The sequence below is a fragment of the Equus caballus genome, chromosome 15, assembly GCF_041296265.1.
Source record: "Equus caballus isolate H_3958 breed thoroughbred chromosome 15, TB-T2T, whole genome shotgun sequence".
In the NCBI taxonomy this organism is placed as follows: domain Eukaryota; kingdom Metazoa; phylum Chordata; class Mammalia; order Perissodactyla; family Equidae; genus Equus; species Equus caballus.
In genome coordinates this window covers 48,316,281-48,338,618 of record NC_091698.1, presented here as the reverse complement: position 1 = coordinate 48,338,618, position 22,338 = coordinate 48,316,281, and the positions used below count along the sequence as shown (strand labels likewise).

The window sequence follows — 22,338 nt, the reverse complement described above, 5'->3', positions numbered from 1 at the left end:
CTCAAACTCAAGTCTGTCTACCACCAAAACGTGCTATTTTTACTGTCTGTTGGGAAGAGGTGTTAAAAACACTGGTTCAAGACACCATCTGAAACAATTACTACTTCATTTTTAAAAAGATTTAAAATTTTTAAGTACTAGGAAAGCTGTCGGGATTGGCCAGGAATTATAAAAGATATTGATCATCCTCTGCCTAGGGCTTCTCTAGTAAAGACCATCTTGAGCAGTGATTATCAAACTTAAAAAAAAATACAATTCTTCCTTTAAATTAAATCTTATGCAGAAATCCAAGATGTTTACAGATATAATATGTGATGCTGCTCTGCTGAAAGTTAGGTGGGATGCCCAGAGTTCACTCCTCGGCTCTTCCTGGTGGCCCCTAAGACACTTATCCATTGAGCATAGTTTTGAAAACTTTCGGTCTACAGCTGCAAATCATTTGTCCCATGGAAAAAAATTTTTAAAACTAGTTTAAGAATAGTTTGGTACCAAAATAAAATTAAATGTAAATTATTTAAAAAATTACGTAGATAGGTGAAGTTTTTACTCTTGTTCTCCATTTTGTGGTTGCAAAGCAGTATTATTGCATTTGTATTGAGATCCTTCATACTGTTGATTTCTAAATAAGGAAATAAGCAAAAATCACCATGCTGACTTATCTTCTTAATTTATTAAATAGACAATTCACTTAGTTCAAAAATCGAAATTGCCAAAAGGTATACAGTGAAAGGTCTCCTGCCCATGCTTCCCCCATCTAACCACTTTTACCCCTCTGGGGAATACAGTACTTCAGAGATAACCAGTATTATTAGTTTCTTATGTATTCTTCCATACATGAGCAAATTTGAACATATAATATTCCTCTATCCTTTTACACAATGGACAGGTTGGCTCCATTTAATAAAAATTTAACAAAAGGAGTATTTTGAGTTATGTGCAAAATCAATAAAACAGCATTACATATATGTAACATTTGCATTTCTTTTAACAGGAAAAAATTAAAGAGTACCTCCAAATATATTTATCAAACATTATTTTTGAATGGTGAAAATAGCGACATTAAGATTTGTGCTCTAGGAGAAGAATGGAGTTTACACAAAATATATTTATGTCAAGTAAGTATTTTATTTTTCTTCTTGAGTAAACAAGGTAGTTACTTAAAAAACTCTGGGACCGGCCTGGTGGCACAGTGGTTAGGTTTGCGCACTGCGATTCCACAGCCCAGGGTTTGCCGAGTCAGATCCCAGGCATGGACCTGTGGACTGCTTATCAAGCCATGCTGTGGTAGGCATCCCACAGATAAAGTAGAGGAAGATGGGCACAGATGTTAGCTTAGGGCCAGTCTTCCTCAGCAAAAAGAGGAGGATTGGCAGCAAGTGTTAGCTCAGGCTAATCTTCCTCAAAAAAAAAAAAGAACCAAACTTAAACTCTTTTAAGTGATGTTCTTTCTCATTGCATTTCACAGTAATCTTTTGTTTGGAGAGTAGTTGTTTAAGTCATATCATCTGATAAAAAGCCTTTGTTTTATTGGAAATATGGCGAACATTGTTACTGAAAATAATCTGGTCTAGAAAACAGATTTTGAATTTTCATTGTCATACCTGCCTGGCAATACCTTTTTGTCATTACTTGAATAAGTTGTTTATTTTGTTCTTCTGTCTTCTGTTGTCAAAAGGGAAAATGTTAGGGAAAAAATGTTTAACATTAAAGTTAAGATTGCTGAATTTATTTTGTATATGATTATTTTAATTGGATAAATTCAGCTGAAATGTTGCTTTGTAGTTAAGCTTGAATGTGATTGGAAAGTTCTTTTGTTTTTTTTTTTTTGAAAGAAAGTGCTTTGTCGATAGCATCTATTGTACTGCAGTTTTCATAAACCATGATTGCCTCAGGTAGTGTGCAGGGATAAGAACCCCTCCAAGAACTGATTTATACCATGGATATTAAATATGTAGACTCTCTTGACCCTGAGAGAAAAACTAAGGAGAATTAAGAGGATTTGGGGCAAGTCATGGATCCATAACAATTATAAGGAGAAAAGGGGAATGCATCGATGATCTCCTAATTTTCATGATTAGCTTCTGAAGAACTACCACAAACCATTTTCAAACAAAATAGTGATCTGTTTGCGTCACTGGACTGGTCCTATGGGATAATTTTATGATTTTAATATATGTCTCAGTCCTATCTACAGTTTTTTGAGAGCATTAAGGCACATTGCATAATAAATTAGATACTGACACCTGAGTTTGATGCTTCTGTCACAGAAGAAAATATGAACAGGGCCATATGATGTTATCTGACATGGGATCACCAAAGAGTTTCCAGGAACCTTTAGCATAAAGATTGAAATGAATCTAAGAAATTCACATATGGGGGAATGTCTGTTCATGGAAGAGAATACAACAAATTTGAAATCATAGCTTTTAAATCCTCTGCCCAAGCCAGTAGCCAAGGGAAGAGAATCAATATAAGAAGTTTTTACTCTCCTGGGAAAGCACTTTTGGAGATATTCCTCTATTCATTTTAACTCTGACAACTTCCTCTTTGACATGCCATCATCAATTCATGACATTTCTTTTTCTTAAAAAGTTTTATTCAATTTATTTAAACTAAAACTCCCAAAAACAGTTCACCCATTTCTCCTACCCTCACTTCTCACCTCTTGCAAGCACCAATTTGTTTTCTGTATCTATGAGCTTGGTTTTTTTGGTTTGTTTTTGTTTTTTAAGATTGAGTGGAAAGTTCTTGACACTTACTCTTCCTTCTTTCCTGCAAAATGCAGTTAAAGACAAGACCAAAAAAGTATTTTAGACTAAGTCATTTAGCTGATATACCTACTTGATTTCTATGCTGCAAATACTGCTATTTGCCACCTCATTTTTAAAGATTCAAAACTTCCAAAATAAAAGAAAATGTTGCTCTAATGGCTCGGATGTTTTATTCATTTATTCTTTCATCAAACCTATCTATTCTTTCTTCAAATCATTGTTCTAGGCACTGGAAATAGAACAATTCAGTTCTTATCCAGTGGAGCTTATATTTTTCCTCTCTTCTTTATCGTTTGACGATAATTACTGGTAAGACAGTATGGTATAAGATTTTTCAGTAAAAACATTTGAAAAGAATTTTTTCTCTAACATTTTAGTCATAATGTTTTTTATTTAATCTTTTTTAACAAGTTTACTTTGGCTTGAAGTATATAGCCCAGATAATATATCAGGATATTAGTCTCAACTTGAAGATATGGTCCATATCTTTCTTTTTAATCTCTGAAAGCAGTTTTGTGAATTTAAGGATAAGAATGCCTCTTTTAAGGCTTTCCCTCTCCAGAGAAACTGGATTGATTATAGTGCAAGCCACATGGTAAAATATAAGCCCCCTGAGGACAGAAACAATGTCTGTTTTGTTTACTGCTATATTCACAGTGCCTTATATGTACTAGGTACTCAGGAAAATTTTTTTTTTGGAATATTAGCCCTGAGCTCACATCTGCTGCCAATCCTCCTCTTTGCGCTGAGAAAGACTGGCCCTGAGCTAACATCCGTGCTCATCTTCCTCCACTTTGTATGTGGGACGCCTACCACAGCATGGCTTGCCAAGCAGTGCCATGTCCGCACCTGGGATCCCAGCTGGCAAACCCCGGGCCGCCGAAGCGGAACATGTGTGCTTAACTGCTGCACCACTGGGCCAGCCCCGGGAAAATTTTTTAAGTTAGTTAAAATTTGATCCATTCCAAAGTAATTCTAATTATGAGAGGTGCTGTCAAGGAGGTAACTAAAGACTTCATTCTGATACCTTTCTAAGAATTCAGGTCCATTCTGGAATTTTCTGATTGGATAAAACTAAACTTTGGATTTTCCCTAATTTCTTGGGGATCATCCTATTGTGCTGACTTGGGACTGGTCTGGACCCTTTATAGCCACTGATGTACAGTAAGGATTCAACATTTGAGGGCTTAGTCTTTTCTTCTGTCTTCCTCAGTACGTTATCATCTATCTACCTTGTGTGTTGTCATATGTTTGTGAAATATATTTATTGACACAGTTTCTAAGCTTGAATTTACAATGTCATTGAGAAGGAAAACATACACATGTAATATACTCACAAACTTTTAACTAAATAAAAAGCTAATGAGGTTCAAATAGTAATATAAGGATTCAGTTCAGATAGTGATAGAGGAATTTCATTTAACTTTCATTAAATTAGTCCTAAACTGAAAGTATTTTGATAGACCTAGTAGTGTCCTTATCTTTCTTTTCTCTTGTAGACATATTTGGCAATTCTTTTTCTCTTGAAATAACATGATGGGTTAGGCTTGATAGAATAGTTGCTTGAAGTTAGAAATGAGAAAATAATTTGCAAGACAGAAAGCACTGGATAATTGTTGTCTTTTTTTTTTTTAAGTCTGGCTACTTTTCTAGTATGTTCAGTGGTTCTTGGAAAGAATCCAGCATGAATATTATTGAACTGGAGATTCCTGATCAGAATATTGATATAGAAGGTAACCACCATCATAATTACTGTTATGCCAAAATCGTAAAAACATAATGTTTTTATTCTTTTGGTAGAAAATATTTTCTTCTAACTCTGTAGGCTAGAAAAAAGCTTCATTTAACACTCTCAGGTGACAATGTTATATTGATTTGGTCCATAGTTTATCACTTCTGTTTTACCTGTCCCTAATCTATTTAGTCATGTGGGCCTTATCAGTCTGTTTACTTATGTTTATAAATACATCTGCCTGGGACGTGGAGAATGTAGAGTGAAGAAGAAAAACTATGACCATTTATTAAAATTATGTAGAAAAGCTGGTAAATAATATTCATTGATCATTCCCTACATATGAAGACCTTTTCTAGGAACAATAATGATGTGAATCATGTAATCAGTGTTGTTTTAGAGCTATAAGGGTTCTTAGATGAGGAAGCTGAGGCCCAGAGGATTTAAGGGACTTGTTTTAGATCTCAGAGCAGTTTAGTGAGCCTAGGTCAGACTGTAGTTCACTTAATTCCTATTCCACTCTCCTGCCCCCCTCTTTGATAGCCCAAGTGGAACTACCCAGTACTCACCACATAGGCAAAGGAAAAGTTCAGACTATTTATAAAGCAAACCATGTGGGACATGCATGAGAATAGCAGTGGAGAGAAGGATGGACAGGCTTAGATAGCTGTGGTGGCTGGGTGAGAATGTGTCATGCACCTGACCGGGAGCTATTCCACACTCCCCAGTGGTGAAGCCCTGAAAGCCCCCCTAACCCAGGGGTTTTCAGGTTAGGAGGATCGCTGGATCTGTGTACTTGTACTTAATGATTGGTCTGCTCGGAAGTATCTTTATAAAACTTTTTCCAAGGGTGTCAATTCTCACCACCAACTAATGTCAAGATTAGATGTAGAAGAATCCAGCTCAGTTTGGTAGAATAAGTGGAAATTTATAACATTGTTATTGAATTAGCACCGTCAATCAGTGACCATTACTAGCATTTCAGTTAGTGATACTTCTCTTATCCTTTTATATATATACTGGATTTAGACATAGGTCTTAGTGTGTGAAGACATTGTTATAATTTTTGTAATACTCTTTAGAGATACAATTGTTATTTCATTCTACATGTGTACTTTTGCTTTCAGCACTGCAGGTTGCATTTGGGTCACTGTATCGAGATGATGTCTTAATAAAGCCCAGTCGAGTTATTGCCATTTTGGCAGCAGCTTGTATGCTGCAGTTGGTAAGTATGCACATTATTCAAAGAAAGGATCACAGTTGTATCTTTGTTTTGAAGTGTCTATTCCAAAAACAAAAATAAGGCTTGTCTTTTTGCAATTTTTAAAATAAAAATTAAATGTATAAATATGCCACTTGTGATAAGTCATTTAAAATGCTTAACCAAAAGTAATGTATTACAGTTAAGGAGGTCATGATATCTGTGTAAGATGAATGCAAGCTATTTCTGTGTAGATATCTTAGAATGACTAAAGTGGAGAGTATTTGCTTGTCTAAGTCCATTTACAGATTTTTATTCTTTAATGACTTATCTTGACTGTTATTAAGCAGATGGCTTATGATTACCAATTCGTTTAGTTCATGGATTCGAAAAACGTTGAGTGCTTACTATGTAAACTTTTTCTTAATTATAATATAACTGTGTGTAAACCACATAAATGTGTATAATCTATTGATAGAATGACAGATTTGTTCATTCAACGGAAGTATATTGAGCAATGTATCAAACTAGGCGTAGAGATCCAAAGGTAAATTAAGATAGGTCCCCACCTGCAAGGAGCTCACAATATACTGTGTCTGTGGAATGGGGCAGGGAGGGTTGATAGAAGACCCAAAGGTAAAGTAAGAGCTGTCCAATATTATAGGTACAATAGTAAACATCCTGTAGGATTGGGTGGATGCTCAAAGAAGGGAGTGGTCACTTAAACTTGGTGGTGTCAAAGAAGGAAGTCATGTTTGAGGCTGAGTCTTGGAAACTGAAAATGTGTCTTTCGAGAGAGAAGAGGGGGAGGAAGAACATTTCATATAAGAATAAACTAAGACCCAGAGATGTGAAACAGTGGCGGATTAGAGAATCCGAGTGGAACACGGCTGTATCATAGAATAAAAAGAAGGGTTGGAGAGAGGGAGGCAGAGGCCAGATCATAAAAGTCCCTCTGTACCTTGTAAGAAGTTTACCTTTATATATAAGTACTTTTGGAAGATTTTAATCAGGAGAAAGACAAAGTTATGTTTTATAAAGAATACTTCAGGAATAATGTGAAGGATGGATTGAAGGAAAGATGAGTATTACATTAGAGACAAAAACCTACTTCAGTAGTCCAAGTGAGGGTCTCAGTTAGGGTAGTAGCAGTAAGCATGGAGAGGAACAAAACTGGATACTGGAGAGATTAAGCAGGGATAATCCTCTGGACTTGGGGAGAGGCAATATGTTCAGAGGAAAGGGGAGGAGTCTAGAATGACTTCCAGGTAAATTTAAAATCCTAATGGATTCAGTGTTTTATTTTGATCTTTTGAAAAAGTTGTTTCCTTTTATGTGGCATTTGTATACTGATTGATTTGAAGTATTAGTTAATATCTTGCTAAATATACTTGGCTGAGGTCATTTGATTTTTTAAATGTTTTGATCCTTTCAATACTTATTTCCAATAGTATACTTTATTTTCTAACTTTAGTCCTTTTGGTTTGTTCTAAATCTATTTTCTGCATTACTTTTATAACTTAACTATTTAACTTAATAATATACTTGCATGATGATTGTATTTCAGAAATTTGAGTATAATATACTTGCATGATGATTATATTTCAGAAATTTGAGTATAATATACTTGCATGATGATTATATTTCAGAAATATGAGTGAAAAGTGACATTCTTTTCATATATTAAAGTTAGTTCATTTGAAATCTTCTATGTAAACAATTTAGATTAAAATTTCAATGTAAATTTAAAACAAGATATTTGTCTTACATGCATTTCTTAGATATTGTTAGATATTTTAATCTAATAAACACTTTCTGATGATCCACATTGTTTACTTGCCTACTCCATCATATGGTCAACTGACTATGTAAAGAGCTCCTAATTTAAACAGAAAAGGTAAAACAGACAGCAAACTGCTTAAAATTGCAAAGGTCCCGGAGAGGGGAAGAATAGGAAAGGAAGAGAATAACAACAATATTCATCTCCACCTTACTGCTTTTACCCCCTCCCTTCCATTTTTCAATTCCAAGTATTTAGTTGACTACTTGCTGGATTTTTTTCAGTATTTTTACTGGACTTATAAAAACCTTAGGCTTGCTGCACTTAATGAGTTTTCTTTCTTCTTTCTTCCTTTTTTTTCCTTTTTTTTTTTTTCCTTTTTAATATGTAAAAGCACATATTCAGAGCTAATTTTTCCCATGTGGAATGGGCCTTTCCAGTGCTTATTTATATTTACAGGATGGTTTAATACAGCAGTGTGGTGAGACAATGAAGGAAACAATTAATGTGAAAACTGTGTGTGGCTATTACACATCAGCAGGGACCTATGGATTAGATTCTGTAAAGAAAAAGTGAGTTACTTTTCTTGTTTTTCCTTCCATCCACTTTTGGGAATTTGGCTGCTTTGGTTTCTTAAGAGACTGTATAGCTATAAGAAAGAAAAAAAACCAGGGGACTAGAATTTTGTTATTAAAAAGTCCATTTTTACATTTGGCCTAATTAGTAAATTCCTCAAAAGTGTTGTCTTTGTAAGAGACCTTGGGTGTTATACATGCTTATAAAAACTATAGTCACTCTTTACAGTACATTTTCTGTTGAATTTTTTTTATGTAGTAGGCATAACAGTCATTATAAGAGTGCAACTGCTGGCAGTGTTTTGAATTCTTGAGATTTGCAATACCCACTTTCAAATTATAAAGAAGGTAATAGAAGTATGCAAACTCCTTCATAAACCATTTGACATAAACTTGGAATGAAGCTTTCTTAATTAGAAATGCTTTTATTAATATAAAGGGAATATTGCCTTAACAACTGCTGACAAAAACAATACTAAATTTCTGTTAAATTAAAAAATTTGAGCATGATCTAGCAAGACTAATAATCTGTTTTTATTTTAACTGTAAGTCCTACTTAGTGAATTATAAATATGTAATGTATAATTCCATGTTTTAATTTCAGGTGCCTTGAATGGCTTCTAAACAATTTGATGACTCATCAGAATGTTGAGCTTTTTAAAGAACTCAGGTATTTGAATTTTAAGTAACTTTATAATTAGTCATCCTAAAATCATGTTTTTCATTTGTTAAAATATGGAGAATGTTTTTACATAAAAACAAAAATGTATTACTTATGAAAAAGTGAACAAATTCATGAAAGGTCTCTTGGCTACATGCAGGAAGTGAACAAATGCTTCACAAATTTCTGTGTCATAAATGTATAAGTTATATTATGTCTACTGTTTTAACCAATTTTACTAGAAAAATTCATTGCTACTATAAAATTATAGAAAAGTCTCAAATGTTACCTCACATTTGCTGGGCTCTTAGAGAATCTGAAAGTCTATTTATTTATTTATTTATTTATTTTAAAGATTTTATTTTTCATTTTTCTCCCCAAAGCCCCCCCGGTACATAGTTGTGTATTTTTAGTTGTGGATCCTTCTAGTTGTGGCATGTGGGACGCTGACTCAGTGTGGCCTGATGAGCGGTGCCATGTCCACGCCCAGGATTCGAACCAGTGTAACCCTGGGCCGCCAAGGCAGAGCACACGAACTTAACCACTCAGCCATGGGGCCAGCCCCTAAAAGTTTATTTTAAAAACCATCTTTACAGGGCTGGCCAGGTGGCACAGTGGTTAAGCTTGCACACTCCGGTTTGGTGGCCTGGGGTTCACTGGTTCAGATCCCAGGCGTGGACCTATGCACTGCTTATCAAGCCAGGCTGTGGCAGGTGTCCCACATATGAAGTAGAGGAAGATGGGCATGGATGTTAGCTCAGTGCCAGTCTTCCTTAGCAAAAAGAGGAGGATTGGCAATGAATGTTAGTTCAGGGCTAATCTTCCTCAAAAAAAACCCAAAAAAACATCTTTACCATTGAGAAATTAAGTTGAAGAAATTGTTTTAAACTTTTTGCTAAGCCTAATGAAATTAAATTCACAATCAAATTGGCCTTTTGAATTAAATCTGCTTATTATTCATTCATTCCTTCCTTCAACAAATACTTTCTGAATGTCCACTGTGTAATATGTATAAAGGTACTCTGTTAGGGGCTGTGAAGGATGGAGAGATGATTCTGTCATGATCTCTACCCTCAAGGACCTTATTTTAGTAATGGGGCTAACATATCTGCGATGAGTCTGAGAAATGCAGGGAGGGAATGAACTTTTTTTTTGGATTGGCACCTGAGCTAACAGCTGTTGCCAAACTTCTCTCTTTTTTTTTTTCCCCTGCTTTTTCTCCCCAAATCCTCCCAGTACATAGTTGCATATATTTTAGTTGTGGATCCTTCTAGTTGTGGCACGTGGGACACCACCTCAGCATGGCCCAGTGAGTGGTGCCATGTCTGTGCCCAGAATTGGAAATAGTGAAACCCTGGGCCGCCGAAGTGGAGCTTGAGAACTTAACCACTCGGCAACAGGGCTGGCCTCGGGATGAACTTTTAAAGGACGTTAGGCTTTACAGTCGTTTTCAGCCTTGCATGTTCTTGACAATGGTGCTTCTGAGACAAGGGTACAAATGTCCTTACAAGTATGTGGCATTCTGATGGAAATGTACAAAACCAAAGACTTAACATTGCATAGTTCCCTGGGTTGTCAATTTTACTGATTTTTTTTGCAGGGGGGTGTGGGGAGAGAGGTAAACATGAGTAGAGAGAATTCACTCTTCTTTGAACCTTAAAGATGAACTACAAGAATTAATAGAACTGTTATTTTTATGGCTGACTATCTCCTGGATTCCTGGATCCTTTCTTTTCCTCTGCTCTTAAAGAGGTACTTTGGTAGAAAAGTTGGAGAAGCGTTATTCTACAAAAAAAATCATCACCTAGTGATGTCAAGGTATAAACAAAACTCTTCAGTGTGTTTGGTTTAAAAATCATTAGAAACACTTTAATTTTTTTCTCTTTTATAATTTCTCATTGAGCTTTTTCAAAAGGAGATAAATCGTACTTGTCATCTTAAAAATGGAGATGTTCTTCTGGCTTTTTATGGCTTAAAGGAAGGAAAGAAAAAAAAATAAGAAAAATAACTTGTGATATCATTTCCACTCTAAATTTAAACTAACACATGTTTCTTTATCTTACTCTCTTTAACAGTAATAAAAACATGTTTTTTGACTAAGTGATTCTCTTAAGTCTAGAGTTAAAGGTTACTTTGAAGATACACATGTTTCAGTGAATTTTGACGTGTCTTTTTTTTTTACATAGCATAGGGAGGAAAGGCAAAAGAAGAAGGCTGCGACTTTATCAGAGCATACTAAAAAGTTATGTTGTTGGGACCTTGCTTTAACTTGATTAATTAGCAGATCAAAGCTCTTCATTTTCCTGTCAGTGCAAAAAGGACCTTTGATAGCACTCTGAGTTAGAAGTATCCTTGTGTTCAGATAGTTTTCTAATTTTTATTATGTTACATTTTAATTCCACATTTTCTTTTGATAAGAAAGACTAAAAAGTTTTCAGCTCCATGAGGGTCTTTTAGCCTGCACATGAAGCTAAACTCACTACCTCTATTTTATCTTTTCTAGTATAAATGTCATGAAGCAGCTTATTGGTTCATCTAACTTATTTGTGATGCAAGTGGAGATGGATGTATATACAGCTCTTAAAAAGGTATTGACATAATACAATATATGTAAGTATATCACCTCAGCATTGCTTATAATAGTGAACACAGCTAGTGTCCAGTGATAAAGGAATGGTTACGAATGTAAGAGAAGGAAAGATGCCAAAATGTTAGAAAGTCTTTATGTTTAGGGATTTGGTATCACAAGTGATTTTAATTTTGTTCTTTATACTTTTCTATCATAGGAATACATTTCTGTTTTTTTCCCAGATTTTTTTCAACAACAACAATGTTATTGTTACGTTCTTTACATAATCAGAAATGTTAAATGTTTTATGTGATTTTCAGGAATGTTTTCAAAGTTGAGCTTTAGTTGAATTTAATGACTTTATGATGAAATTTTCACACAGAGTTTTTCTAGAAAATGCTGAAATTCTTTTAAAGACCTCATTTGCTCTTTCAACCTTTTTAATGTAATTTATTTTCACAACTCCCTATTATACTTGTTCTGTAGATGGTAAGACTTAGAATTCTTATGATTACTAAGTGGCAGACTTGAAGCAGAAGCCAGGTCTTGTGAGCCCTGGTCTATTGCTTCTTCCACTGCATGATTTTGCCATTGGCCTTTTGTCCCCAGCAACTGCATTTAGCACAGTTGTGAAATCAGGGAAGGAGACACCTTCTAGGTTATGTCATTGCGATTGCTTGTTTTTATGGTAGAGATGAGATTCTGGTACTATTTTTCTTCAAGGAAGTTTAGTGACTGGGTTATCTAGTCGTTAAAGGAGTGGTCGATAGCCCATTTCTATCTCTGAGCCACTGGTAGCAGCTATTCTTTCCTGTTGTTGTAACTGCTTTTATGGCACTAGTGATAAATGCTTACTATGTGCCAGGCACTATTCAAAGTACATGACACATATTAATTCTTTAATGTCCTATGACATAGACATATTATCATGCTTATTTTACAAATGAAGAAATTAAGACCCAGGGAAATTAGCTAATTTGCCCAACTGTTAAGTGGCAGGGCCAGAATGTAAAAGTCCATGTTCTTGACTGCTCTGCATACTGTCTCCACAGCAGTAAGATAACAAGAAACTACTTTTTCTCTCATTTAATTTCTTGCTTTTATGATCTCACATAGTAAGTAGGGAAAGTGAGTTAATTGGTGAGTGGAATAAATTAGTATAAATTACTAATCTAATATATATATTAGAACTTTGCCTCTTTAATAGTGTAACTACAGTGTGTTTGAGGCCATAATACTTTTCAGGGATTACTTTATTTCTTATCACATACTCATCTAGTTTTTATCATTGGTCTATGATTAATGCCATGATGAATATTTTAAATTTTTTTTATTGAGGTAACATTGGTTTGTAACATTACATAAATTTCAGGAGTACATCATTATATTTTGACTTGCGTATAGACTGCATCATGTCACCGCCAAAAGTGTAGTTGCCATCTGTCACTGTGTAAATGTGCCCTTTTACCCCTTCCACCCTCCTCCCATCCCTTTCCCCTCTGGTAGCCACCAGTCTGTCCTCCGAATCTGTGTGTGTGTTTATCTTCCACATTTGAGTGAAACCATACGGTAACAGTCTTTCTCCTCTGAGTAATTGTCTTTCTTGGTCTGACGTATTTTGTTTAGCATAATACCCTCAAGGTCCATCCATGTTGTCACAATGAGTGCTGTGATGAATTTAAAGGCCTATAAGCATGTCATGTCGTAGTTCTACTTCTTTCAATTGCTTTTAATAGAAGTTAAATTTTTTAGATATTATGTTTTAAGGTGGAAGCAGTTTGAAAATGTAAAATCATAACATGAAGAAATCTTGTAATTTTTTCTTTATTTACTTTTTTTTGAACTTAGTGGATGTTCCTTCAACTTGTGCCTTCTTGGAATGGATCTTTAAAACAGCTTTTGACTGAAACAGATGTCTGGTTTTCTAAGAGGAGAAAAGGTATGCTTGAAGTTTTTATTGAGAATTTGTTGTTTTGGTTTTTTTTACATTGAAATTTATTAAAATCAGGCCCTGCCTTATTTATAGACCTAGGGAATTTTAGAGCTCAAGAGGACCGTATCAGTTATCTAATTCAGCCTCTCATTTACACTGAGAAAATTGAGGCTGGATAAGAAAAATGCCTTGTCTAGTATTAACTTAATTATTATTTGTTGAAATAACACCATACTTTGATCCCTCAAACTACTATTTTTCCCATTTTATCACCAACAGATCTCAGCGATTACATTGTCTCTTGTTTGACCACATTGAATTTTCCCTAACCAATTAAATCCTGTCTATCAGGTAATAATTCTTAACATAGGGGCCCATGGACAGGCTTTGGTGTGTCACTAACCCCCAGAAGTAGATGCAGAATTTTATGTATATATGTGTGTTGCATGCATTTTGTGGGGGGAGAGCTTCCATAGTTCTCATCAGATTCTCAGGGGAGACTGATCTAAAATGGTTAAGATTGCCATAAGGTCTTTCTCAACCTGGACACGGGTGGAGCATGCATTGTAGTTATTTTTTACTTTGCTAAAACAGATATAGAACAAAAATTTTAGTAGCCCTCTGGTGCAAAGAAGTGGTTTAGTTCATGCTTTTCTTAGTTCACTGTAATTTTTGGTCTATGGCTGGCCACCTTTTTTGTTTAGTTTTAATAATGCATTGAACCTCCACGAACTAATCTTCAAGTACTAGAACATTAATGACTTCAGTTTACTCATGTGCTTCTCTCCTCTTGTGTCCCTCTGACTTTCCCCAACCACTATCTTGAGTTTTGTGTTTATTATTCTCTTGCCTTAAAAAAAAATGTTATTGCATTATGCATGTATATCTTAACATACATAACATAGTGGTGTGCTGGTAAGCTGGTTCTCTGAAAAAAATCCCTGATTGGTAGCATTTTAAAAATTTCTATGATACAGATTCTTCTAGCATGGCTGATTTTAAGCTCCCAATGTGACATCACTGAATGTGGAGTTGGGAAGTGCACATCGTCAGCTCCTGTGAGCCAGTACAGACCAGCTTCAGCACACCACTGGACAATATATTATTTTGTTTTAATTGCTATTGAACTATTTCATATTGTGGTCTTGCTTTTCATTTCCTTGAAAACTAAAGAGATTAAACAGCTCTTTATATGTTTATTGGCTATATGTTTCCTCTCCTGTGAAATGTCTGTTCAGGTCTTTTTCCTCTTTTAATATTGTATTTGTCTTTTCTTAAGGATTTATAGGCATTCTTTATATATTTTTGATAATCAATCCTTTGTCACTTATCTTCCAGTTTGTAGGTTTTACTTTCTTAAAGGTGTCACTTGACGAATAGAGGTTGTTAACTTTAAAATTTAGTGCTTTTTGCATCTTGTTTAAATAAATTTTGTAGACTTATTTTATGAAGTGAGATTTTCTGGTTCAGAGCCAGATAAATTATTTTTCTGTCAAGCTCATGAACCAAAAATGTATGAAAGACTATACCAATAAAATCTAATTTGATTTACTTAAAGAACAAAATACTAAACTTACAGCTTAAATTATACTTTAGTGCTACTTTGTGGTAATTAAAGAAGGATTAGAGAAATTATTGAGGAGGAAATTTAAATAAAAAACGGAGAGAGAGAAAAACTGAAAGAGATAAGGAGGGTGGAGAAGCTAAAAAGACAATGGGACTTAATAGAAACAGTAGATGTTAGGTAAATGTTTATAGAAATTTATGCTCATTTGAGCTCCAGATGGATTAACCATAGCAATCCATCAAGAGAGAAATTATTCTGTGGCCTACATGGCAGAAACCAGAATAGGAAGCTGTGGTCCACTTCTGGTTTTCCCTCTCTGGGCTCTCCATCTCAGCCTCAGTAGTGTAAAAGTATACAGTTTAAGATAATTTTCCAGGGAGAGATTTATTACATAAAGCAAAATATATGTCTAATGCCCTTGTTTTTCAGTGAGGACTTTTGAAGTAATTTCAAACAATTTAAAAATTTTAAAGTGGTGAATACTCAGGAAATAGGACAGAAAAATCACTTGTAGTCCCCTCACCCATGATATTTTGGTATATATATTCTCTTAGGTTTTCTTAATTATTTGACTTTTCATATGTCTATGGGTCAGAAGTACAAGAAACAGTAGAAATTGAGAAATTTTGCTACACAGTTATATGTAGGGATTGCTATTGAATTTGTCTAGTGCAATTAATATGGCCACATTTTGGCCAGCTAGAGTCTTTAAAACATATTTTTTTCAATTTCATGAATTCTTACAAAAGTAGGTGAGCCGATCTCTTCTATGCCCTTGAAGAAGAGGGAATAATTTCCAGATTTCTATGAGATGATCTAGAATTGGTTTTGTTGTTGTTGTTGGGGTTTTTTTTGTTTTTTGTTTTTGGGGGGGTTTTTTTGCTGCGGAAGATTTGCCCTGAGTTAACATCTGTGCAAGTCTTCCTCTATTTTGTATGTGGGTTGCCACCACAGCATGGCCACGAGGGGGTGGTATAGGTCCATTCCCAGGAACTGAACCCAGGCTGCCAAAGTAGAGCACACTGAACTTAACCACTAGGCCACGGGGCAGGCCCTGGAATTAGATTTTTATAACTCGTTCATGTGATGGAGCACCTGTAAGAACATAATGGTATTCTCAGTACACTTTATGAAATTGGCACATTTAACTCAACATGTGAACTAGAACTAAAGTTACAATTAAAAAAAAGATAAGACATAAATCCACAGTTAATGCCTGTTATATAAATAAGCAAAGTTAACTATTAATTTTTTTAATGAATTTACTGCTTTCTTGGACTCTTGGCAGGCACCAAAGGAATACAAAAAATGTATGGGATAAAAATTTGAAAATCGTGAAAATTCTTTTCATTAACTTAACTTTTTGCCGTTTTCAGGAAAAAAATATTTTAGTAGGCAACACCTCCTTTCTGGTTGAAGCTTGGTTAGAGACATAACAGTCTGCAGTAGCAACTCTCAGCGTTTTTTCCCTGTCCTTAATAGCAGCAGGGCTGAGTGTGCTCCCATTGGTGTACCTTGTTTAACAGAAAACAGACTAGAGCTTATGCACAAGTCCCTGTTTGATAGCGTAACTCTAGACCTTTCCTTCCCACTCATGAAAGCACATTGAAATGTACTAACTTTAAATTTTCCCTAAAAGAAAAAAATTCATATACTCGTAAACTTGAATTGTTTTAATAATACTACCCATGTGTTGCAAATCCATCGCTACAGTGTCTTTGTATCTTATTTTGTAGATACATATAGATTGTAGATATAAATCGAGAATTAACATATTAACTAGTGTTCATGACATGAAGCTAAAGCATAAGTTAGGAGAATCACAAGAGACATTCCACGTCCCATATGTCTTGTGAAGACCCTTGAGGGAGGCATTTGGGCTCTAGAGGTCCACTGGAGCGTTCAGATCCTGGGAGAGGGGAGTCTCGAGAGAGACTGTAACCTAACTACCATTCTCAAGCCTGCCTTTCCTTGCTGCTCTGTAAGCTCAAAACCCCAGAAAGGCATGTAACTGAATTCCTAGCCCAAGAGTTTACTTAGGACCAAAGTTAATTTCCTGTGGCTTTTCCCTAAATCTCCCCAAGTTTTTATCTACACTCCTGAGGTTAATAAAATCTTTGAAAACTTGGGAACTAGCTTATTTGTATTCTGATAGACGTTATGTGTGTGTGTCTGTCTCTCCCTACCCATGAAAACTTTTAGGAATAAAATATATTTAAAAAGAATGGCTATTTAATTTAAACTTTTTTTTTATAGATTTTGAAGGTATGACCTTCCTTGAAACTGAGCAGGGAAAACCATTTGTGTCAGTATTCAGACATTTAAGGTTACAGTATATTATCAGTGATTTGGCCTCTGCAAGAATTATTGAACAAGATTCTCTAGTACCTTCAGGTAAGAGAACATGATGAAATCATGATTTTAAGTTTATCTTTCTGATTATAAAAGTAATATATATCATAGAAAAGAATAATAAAGAAAATAAAAATTATCCTTAATCCCAAGAACGTATACATTTTTATACCAAAACCAAATCATACTATATAGGTACTTTTCTGTGTTCACATTATATATTATGGGTATTTTCCCATATCATTAACTGCTCTCCAGAATATTTAAATGGCTATATAGTTTTCTGTAATATGGTGTTCTTTAATTTGATTGACTAGTACACTATTTTGAGCCAGACTTTTAAAAATGACTTCTGAAGTGTTACTTAAAGGTCATAACTGCTTTTTCTATTAATACTCCTTAAATTTTCTTATTTTCTTTTTTTATTCTAGTCTTAAGCCTCATGTCAAAGCAATTGTAATATCTTTGCTAATTATAGCTTAAATTTTTTTTAAAAATTACTGATTTAACTAAGTTAAATCTCTAGTGCTCGTATAAAATTCAGTTTTAGTACTATATATGCATATAAGAAATAGAAAATAGAATTTCTGTTTGAAGATTTATTTGTAAATTTATAAACATTAGTAATAGTATCATAGATTTGTCTGAAAAGTTGTAATTATTTTTGACACCTCAATTTTTAATATAGCTGTGTGTTTACAGAGTTAAGTTGTTCTTGAAGTCTGTATACGTATTTGGAAAGATATTGAATGGACACTACTGGAATATTCGAAAGTAACACATTTTTATAAAATCACTCTAGCAGACATGTTTTTCTGTTAATTTTGTATAAATCAGCTTTATAGTATTAATTTTAGAGAGCCAAGATGAGAGAGTGTGTATTATATTTGTGTGAGTGTGGTTTCTCCGAAGATTGTATTTCCTGTAGTATAGAAGTTCTATGATAGTTTTAGTATGTGTTATACACCAGGCCCTGACAATGGTGTAATACTAGATGCCAAGGCTGATTCCTCTCTAATCGTACTTCCTTTATAAAACTCTTTAGAAATGAATTTTGAAAGAGATTTTTAAAAAGTGTGTTCTAAAGTAGTTTAATTTAGGTGTGTCTGTGATGCAAGTGGATAAGCTTTATGTTTTTGGAATACAAGTTGAGTACAAGTATTTCTAATCTGAAATATTTTATTCAGTATAAAATTGAAAAGAATTTAGATCCTATATTTCTGACCAGATTTCAGCCATTTTTTTCTGAGTTGAAATTATAGTAGAGGGCTTTTTTTTCGTTTTAGAATACTCCATCTTACAGATATAAATGGATAAATAGGTTTTCCTATATGTCCAAATAAAAGTTATAGTTTCAAAAGCAGAATATAAATTAAAATTATATCCTGTGCTCTTTGTGAGGGGTCAAAAAGTGGCCACATAACTCAAATTATGAGATAGATTGGTATATGCTTTCAATAGCAAGGTATCCTAGATTTGAAATAAATTAAAATAATTTTGATTACTTAGCTAAAATTCATTGATCATTTTTCAGAAATGGTACCAAAGAGGTGTCAACATTCTTCAAAGTTATGCATTCTGGGGAGTTTTAGTACATCCATTTTGACCATCTTTAGGTCAAAAGTTTTAGAAATATGTTTAATTCCGAGTTAAATCAGGATTTTGTATAGAAGCATTGTATTTTAGGATTCACTTGGGTCAAGTACAGTTGAACTCCATTATTTCATGGAATTAGATTTATTATTTATTAGTCATATCATTGTCTGTTTTATTCCGTACTCTCATTGTCATAATTCCCTTCCCCTTGATCCCTCTGACCTGTCTTGTTACCATTCCTCCCAAACCTTTCTATTAATGTGCTCCAGAACCAGAGTCAGCAAACTCACATCTTCCGTCTATTCCCTCACATTTATTTAGCACTCCCAGCAGATGCCATTTTGCCTCCATAGACGACTTTCTGTCAATTAAGACACTGCCAATATAGGGCTAGGAGGCCAGACAGTCTTGGTCCTAACCCCTCAATGCCCTTTGCAAATGATTATCGCATATGATCTGAGTCACCCTCTATCCTTTCTCTTCTGACCCCCAGTCATTCCTCCACATTCATCTAAGACTTGGACACTTGGTTTATTGTCTACTTCTCCACCCCTGTCCAGTCACATAATGTGTCCATATCATCATTCCATTTAATACCCTAGCCTCCTAGTAATTTGACCTCAACTGTAGTAACATTTAGATTTGCTAAACATTCATTAGGCACTCGCCACCCATGGAAACACCATGACTCTTGTAACACGGAATTTCTCAGCATCAGAAACCCAGTAGTTTTCAGGCTGTATATAACCTTTTAGTGTGTTCATAGCCTCATTCCCTTTTACACTATTTGACTTCCAATCCGTTTTAAGCCCTCCATTTTCTTTCAGACCTCTCCTGCCTTTTACAGGCCAGGATTTCATGATAGATTATCTGAGCCATCTCTCTCACAATTGCCTTCAACTCTGTTCTTCTATTTGACAAAATCCTAAAACTAAATTAAACCTTCTTTGTTCCTATACTCTCTATTCTGTGCTGAGTACTGCTGCAGAGCATTCTATAACTTTTGAGTTGGTGCCACTGCACGTTCGCATTTCAACACTAAGCTTGGACCTTGGGACTCCTTATATCGTTTTTACTTGGTCACTCCTGTTTTTCATTCACTTCAGCATTTATATCAAACCTCTACCACTCTGTTGAGGCTTCCTGTCCAGTTACCGCATTGCCAGTGTGGGAACTCTCCTTCTGTTTTTTATATAAATTTGAGGTAATCAGGTGATTTTTTTCAAATTCCATCTTTCTCTCCTATCTGTTCTTCCTCTCCTGTCCCACAGGTTGAGGTGCTTCCTCTTGTTAGGCCAACCTTCTACTGTGTTCATAATCCTATCACTTCCTGTTTGTTCTAGAATTTTATTTTATCATTTAATCTGCATCTTTGATCTTTTCCTCACCTATTCTCCCTTAGTCTATAAAATGTCAAATCTCTTTTATTAAAAAACAAAACAAAAAACACTCTCTTGACCCTGAGCGCCCCATAGGAATAATTCTCTCCCTTCTAAGGCACCGTCTTCAGAGCAGTCTACAGATGTGGGCTCTATCTCCTTATCTTTCAGTTATTTCTCAACCAACTACACTCTGTCTTTTGCCCTCACTGTTTCACTGAAACTTTCTAGCAAAAGTTAAGATTGTCCTGTGTGCAAAATCTAGTGGCTTCATTTTAGCCTTATTTTAACTTCTCTAGCATTTTATATCATGGTTTGTTAGTTTTTTCTTAAAATTCTCAACTGTACTACTTTAGTTTAGAAATGCTATAGCCTCCTGATTCTTTTCCTATCTCTCTACCATTCCTTTTCTTTTTCTTTTGTAAGCTTCTCTTATTCTACCTGCCTCTTAACTTCCTGAGGGTCCCCTTGGCTCATTGATCTTTTCATTCTGTGTAGTGTCCCTGAGTAATCTCCTTCATTCATATGATTAAAAGATTCCAATTCTGACCTCTCCCTGAGTTTCATACTTGGACATCCAACTGCTGGCTAGCCCTTTATAAATTGCTTCAGTTCATCTGTTCAAAGCAGCACTCCTCTTCCCTCTCCAGCCCCAATCCCTGCTTGCTTTTTTCCCTGGGTTCCTGGTGTAAGTCTTCGACGTCATTAATAACCCAGCCTCGAAAAAGGGCAAAATCCTGGAAGTCATCCTACACTCCTCCTAAACTCTTTCTCCACATCCTTTCACCGAGTCCTGTAGATTTTTTTCATAGATAATTCTCAAAATCACCTCCTTCTCTTGCCCAAGACATTTTCTTGTTTAAGACACTGCCATCTCTTGCTACATTACTTTAGTACAGAAGGTATCTGTGTCTTTGTTGGACTGTGAGGGCCATATGTTTTTTATATTTTTCCCTCCAGTACATAGCACAGTGCTGGACAAGAAGGAGGCACTCAGTTTGTATGAACTAAAACTGTTTTCGAAAACATGTTAACTTACATATGGCCTAATAGTGCCTTTACTCTCTCAGAAAAGTTTGAGTTCTAGCTCCCGACCTAAGATCTTTAAAGAGAACGGGGAAAAGTAAACAAATTGTGTAGTTTCTTCACAGTGTCCCGGGTAATATGCCAGATTACGCATTTAACGTCTATTTTGTAACATAATCTTTGAAATTTATCAAGACAGTTGTCCCCATTTTATTGATGAAGTGAAGTATAAGTATTCTGTCATATAGCTAGTGAGACACAGAGCTCAAATGCGACCCCAAGTCTTTCTTGTTCTAAAGTCCATATATATAGTTTTTACTATATTTTACTGGTTACTTAAAAGAATTCCACTATGTTTAATCTCTTTAATTTTGTATATCCAATTATAGAAACTTGAGCAGTAACTTGGAATCACCATTTTTTTGAGCCTGCTTAATTTGTTGGCTTTTGATAACAAAGTAATAAAATAGATGTATTGTCCCTTATTTTGCATTGTGAGCAAGAAAATAGGTATTCTTGTAACTTTTTATATCAGGAATAACTGTTATGGGAATAATGGGGAAACCTAATGTTTAATATTATTGTAGGTGGAAGGGAGATGATATGTTAAAGCAATATGAGTTTTGTGAAAATAAGTTGCTGAAAATGAAAAGGTATATAAATCCATGTAATTAATTTTATTCAGAAAATAGCTTTGAATTATTCAGTACAGTAAATTGTCATCTTTGAGAACTAGATTTTTAGGTTATTTACGTGAGAATTTTTGAGCCAAAACTTCTTCATAATTTTGTACTAATACTATATACCTAGTTGCTCTGTCCAACATATTCTTATTTGTCCGTATAGAAATTTTTTTATTATGTAAACTTTTTATTCTTCACCTTCGTAATCTGCATCTGACTTATGTGTTTTATGTAACAGTTCAACTTGTAGGCTGTTTTATGCTATAAGCTTTACTGGTTGTAAGTAAATTTTTGTGTGTCTATATACCCGAAAATACACTTTTCTTTCACTTAAACAGTAGAATACTGGGCATGTTAGCAATGTTTCTTTTTGTTTGTTTTTTAAAGTTTGTAAATCTAAGACATTAGATTTTCAAATAGTATGCTTTTGGAGGCCTCCTTCCCCATATCCTTTGTGTGAGACAAGAGAAATAATCTAAATAAATTCATTCTGACTTATCTCATTTATTCTAT

General features: G+C 34.7%; 1 protein-coding gene across 1 annotated transcript in view; it reads left to right on the top strand.

Annotated features, from left to right (window-relative positions):
* GMCL1 (germ cell-less 1, spermatogenesis associated) overlaps positions 1-22,338 on the top strand; it is a 47,053-nt gene that overhangs the window by 5,547 nt on the left and 19,168 nt on the right. The window contains exons 2-9 of the mRNA XM_005615045.4: positions 992-1,115; positions 4,408-4,504; positions 5,631-5,728; positions 7,944-8,056; positions 8,664-8,729; positions 11,224-11,308; positions 13,138-13,228; positions 17,046-17,183. Coding sequence (XP_005615102.2) covers positions 992-1,115; positions 4,408-4,504; positions 5,631-5,728; positions 7,944-8,056; positions 8,664-8,729; positions 11,224-11,308; positions 13,138-13,228; positions 17,046-17,183 — 812 coding nt within the window. The remainder of the gene's footprint in view (positions 1-991; positions 1,116-4,407; positions 4,505-5,630; positions 5,729-7,943; positions 8,057-8,663; positions 8,730-11,223; positions 11,309-13,137; positions 13,229-17,045; positions 17,184-22,338) is intronic.